This window comes from Mandrillus leucophaeus, unplaced genomic scaffold (assembly GCF_000951045.1).
Source record: "Mandrillus leucophaeus isolate KB7577 unplaced genomic scaffold, Mleu.le_1.0 Scaffold119, whole genome shotgun sequence".
Taxonomy (NCBI): domain Eukaryota; kingdom Metazoa; phylum Chordata; class Mammalia; order Primates; family Cercopithecidae; genus Mandrillus; species Mandrillus leucophaeus.
Window position 1 is genome coordinate 3,249,442 of NW_012100209.1, and position 4,309 is coordinate 3,253,750.

Genomic DNA, 4,309 nt, shown 5'->3' on the forward strand with positions numbered 1-4,309 from the left:
AAAAAAAAAAAAAAAAAATAGCATCTACTAAGTAAAACTATTTATTTCTATATATGCATGCATACTTAAGTACTTGCATAGAAAAAGGATGGGAAGCAAATATACTGTACCATATTGATATCTCCCCTAAAAACGAAGATGACTTGCCAGAATGGTGAAAAGAGACTTCTACTTTATTTATATTGTTTCAGTTTTTTTGCAATGAAAGTGTAGATTAGACCAGGTGTAGGGGCTTATGTCTATAATCGCAACACTTTGGGAGGCTGAGGCAGGCTAATCACTTGAGGCTAGGAGTTCAAGACCAGCCTAGCCAACATGGTGAAATCCCATCTCTACTAAAAATACAAAAATTAGCTGGGCATGGGGGCACACACCTGTAGTCCCAGCTACTCGGGAGGCTGAGACACAAGAACAGCTTGAACCCAGGAGGTGGAGGTTGCAGTGAGCTGAGATGGCTCCATTGCACTCCAGCCTGGGTGACAGTTTTCTTTCAAACTCTGTCTCAAAGCAAAAAATGATGCAGATTATTTCTTTAATTTTAAAAGTCACGCTGGGCACAGTGACTCATGCCTGTAATCCCAGCACTTTGGGAGGTTCATTTGAGACCAGGAGTTCAAGATCAGCCTGGGCGATATAGCAAGGTCCCATCTCTATTAAAAAAATAAAAAGTAGCCAGGCATGGTGGTAGGTGACTGCAGTCTCAGTTACTTGGGAAGCTGAGATGGTAGGACCCCTTGAGCCCAGGATGATGATCACGCCCCTGGATTCCAGCATAGGTGACAGAGTGAGACTGTCTCAAAAAAAGAAGTCGATGGGGGAAATTGAGATTCTGAACATGGCATTCACTATTATCTTCTCTCCTACAGAAAGAAAAAAGGTGTTTAAAGACATCCTGTTATGTTTGAACATGGATAGAAGCAGAAAGGTTCTGCCAGATTTTGTTACACAATTCTCCTTAGATCGAGGACATCAGTGGACCCCGGAGAGTCCAGCAGACTTAGCCTGGAATTTCCTGATGAAAGTTCAGGCACTAGATGTGACAGCTAGGGATTCAATCCTCAGGCACAAGGTTCTGGATGAAGATAGCAAGGAGGATTTGCTGCCTGGAGTGGAGAATTTGGAAATTCGAGACATACAAACCATCAATCCCCTTGATGTCCTTTGTGCCGCCATGCTGTGTTCAGATAGCTCTTTGCAACGCCAAGTCATGTCAAACATGTATCAGTGCCAGTTTGCTCTTCCCCTGCTACTGCCAGATGCAGAAAACAACAAAAGTATCTTAATGCTGGGGGCCATGAAGGACATTGTGAAGAAGCAGTCCACACAGTTTTCAGGAGGGCCTACAGGGGAGACAGAAAAGTTTCTGACTCTCATGAAGATGCCTGTCATCTCTTTTGTGCGTCTAAGATACTGTAGCTTCTCTAAGTCCAGAATCCTCAACACACTTCTCAGCCCTGCCCAGTTGAAATCACACAAAATCTTTCTTCATCAAGATTTGCCTCTTTTGGTGCTTCCCCGGCAAATCTCTGATGGCCTGGTTGAGATAACGTGGTGTTTTCCTGATAACGATGATAGAAAGGAAAACCCCTGTTTTTTCCAAAAGCCTGTTGCTCTGGCTAATCTCCGTGGAAATCTAGAAAGCTTTTGGACTCAGTTTGGTTTTTTGATGGAAGTTTCTTCAGCTGTGTTTTTTTTCACTGACTGTCTAGGTGAGAAGGAATGGGACTTGCTAATGTTTTTAGGAGAAGCTGCCATTGAAAGATGCTACTTTGTTCTCAGTCCCCAAGCCAGGGAGAGTGAAGAGGCTCAAATTTTTCAGAGGATGCTGAACTTGAAGCCAGCACAGCTACTGTTTTGGGAAGGGGGAGATGCTGGGAACAGAAGGAAGAACATGGAGGGCCTTCAAGCTGCCCTCCAGGAAGTGATGTTCTCTTCTTCCCTCAGATGTGTGTCTGTGGAAGATATGGCCGCCCTGGCCAGGGAGCTGGGGATTCAGGTAGATGAAGACTTTGAAAACACTCAGAGAATTCAAGTTCCCTCAGGAGAAGACATGGCTGGAACAGCTGAAGATGAGGATCAGCAAAGACGCAGTCAGCTAAAAAGCTCATCTAAAAGCCAAGCTCTAATGCCAATACAAGAGCCTGGAACTCAATGTGAGCTCAGCCAGAATCTTCAGAATCTCTATGGTACCCCAATATTCAGGCCTCTTCTAGAGAACTCCTGGCCCTTTCCAACCAGAATTGGAGGTAACTTTAACCATGTTTCCTTGAAAGCCCCCTGGGTTATGGGCCACCCCTTTGGGTCAGAGCAGAGACCTAAGTGGTTCTGTCCTTTGCCCTTTCAGAATGCAAGGGCCCGGGGCCGAGGTAAAAGTTTTGGTATTCAATCCTTCCATCCCCAGGTATTTTATTCAGGTGAAAGATTCTTGAAATTTTCCAGAGTTGCTCGGGGAGGTCACTTGAATGGAACATTTGGGAGACCGCCAAGACCCATTTGTCAGCATGTACAGGCCTGCCCTGAGAGACCACAAAGGATGGGAACTCTTGAAAGGTCTGGGACAGTAGTCTCCCAGGTAGGTCACTCCAATTCCCTGGGTTCACAGCCAGCAAGAGTAGTAAGGAAGCCATGGCCTCAGCAAGCTTGTACCAGGGGAACAGAATTAACTGAAGCAACTGGAAAACTGATAAGAACATCCTATACTGGAAAGCCTCATCCTCAGTCCTTTCAACCAGCAGGAGCCACACAAAAACTAAGACCTGCTTCTCAGCAAGGAGCCCAGATGAAGATGCAGGTTAGGGCTTCAAATCCAGCTCTCCAAATAGGGTCCTATCCCATATCCAAGAGCTCTCAGTTCAAATCCGATCAGTCCAACCCATCCACAGTCAAACACTCCCAGCCTAAACCCTTCCATTCTGTGCCCTCTCAACCTAAACTCTCTCAGAAAAAATCCTGTCAGTCCCAGCCCTCCCAAACTAAACCTTCTCCATGCAAGCCCACTCAACCTAAGCCAAGCCAGGCCCAGCCTCCCAAGTCTAAGCCGTCTCAGCCCAGACCCACTCAACCTAAGTCATCTTCAACCAATCCTTCACAAGCTAAGGCACACCACTCAAAAGCAGGGCCAAAGAGGGGAGGGAAGCATTAAAGAACTAAGTCCAGAGATCTATAAAGCATATCCTTTACCCAGGCCATCCCAATCATATAGTAAGCAGAAGAGTTGCCATGAAGGTGAAAGACTACTGTCACTAGCATGTAAAACAAAGAAAGATATACATGACCGAATTGGATATCTTTTTTTTGTTTGTTTGTTTGAGACAGAGTTTTGCTCTTGTTGCCCAGGCTGGAGTGTAATGGCACGATCTCGGCTCACTGCAACCTCCGCCTCCCAGGTTAAAGAGATTCTCCTGCCTCAGCCTCTCGAGTAGCTGGGATTACAGGCATGAACCACCACACCCAGCTAATTTTGTATTTTTGGTAGAGGCAGGGTTTCTCCATGTTGGTCAGGCTGGTCTTGAACTCCTGACCTCAGGTGATCCACCCACCTAGGCCTCTCAAAGTGTTGGGATTACAGGTGTGAGTCACCGCTCCCAGCCCGAATTGGGTATCTTTAAGATATCTGTGAGAGCTGTATTCATAACCAAGAAGAAAAATATGAAAATAAGACTAGAATCAAGCAGTAGATAATTGAATCCAATCTTGAGTATTATTAGATAATGTATAGCTTGCACCCAGGGAATGGGGGTCTATGAGACAGCCCCACTTGGAGAAGAATGGGGTTAGGGTCTCTAATTGCAAAGTAACTGTAAAATAGGACGAAAGTTGCCTCTGTGTCTGAAAAAGTGTCTTAGTTGTTGGCTCCTCCAGAAATGTCTTTGTCAAAAGTTTCTGGTTCAATATCAGCCAGTGTGCAGATAACCCTGCTTATTTGGTGTGGTTAAATCAACTAGCTTCTGCTAATAGCCCCAATTTGCTTGAAGGGTAAAACTCTCTCATTTGACCCTTATAGGTAGAAATAATGAATTAACAGCCAATAAAATTAATTATTTGGCATTAACTTTGGAAAAGATCTATGTTTGTTTCATATTTGATACCATTTGGCTCTGTCTTCACCCAAGTCTTATCTCGAATTGTAATCCCCATGTGTTGAGGGAGGGACAAGGGACCAGGTGGGAGGTGATTGGATTATGGGGCAAGTTTCCTCCATGCTGTTCTTGTGATAGTGAGTGAGTTCTCATGAGATCTGATGGTTTATTTTTATTTTTTTGAGATGGAATCTCACTCTGTCACTGAGGCTGGAGTGCAGTGATGTGAA

General features: G+C 44.9%; 1 protein-coding gene across 1 annotated transcript in view; it reads left to right on the forward strand.

The window, feature by feature from the left end:
* The window catches only part of CARD6 (caspase recruitment domain family, member 6), a 25,097-nt gene extending 21,046 nt beyond the window's left edge, over nt 1-4,051 (forward strand). Inside the window, exon 3 of the mRNA XM_011966324.1 lies at nt 867-4,051. Coding sequence (XP_011821714.1) covers nt 867-3,142 — 2,276 coding nt within the window. The 3' untranslated portion in view covers nt 3,143-4,051. The remainder of the gene's footprint in view (nt 1-866) is intronic.
* Nucleotides 4,052-4,309: the final 258 nt, after the last annotated feature.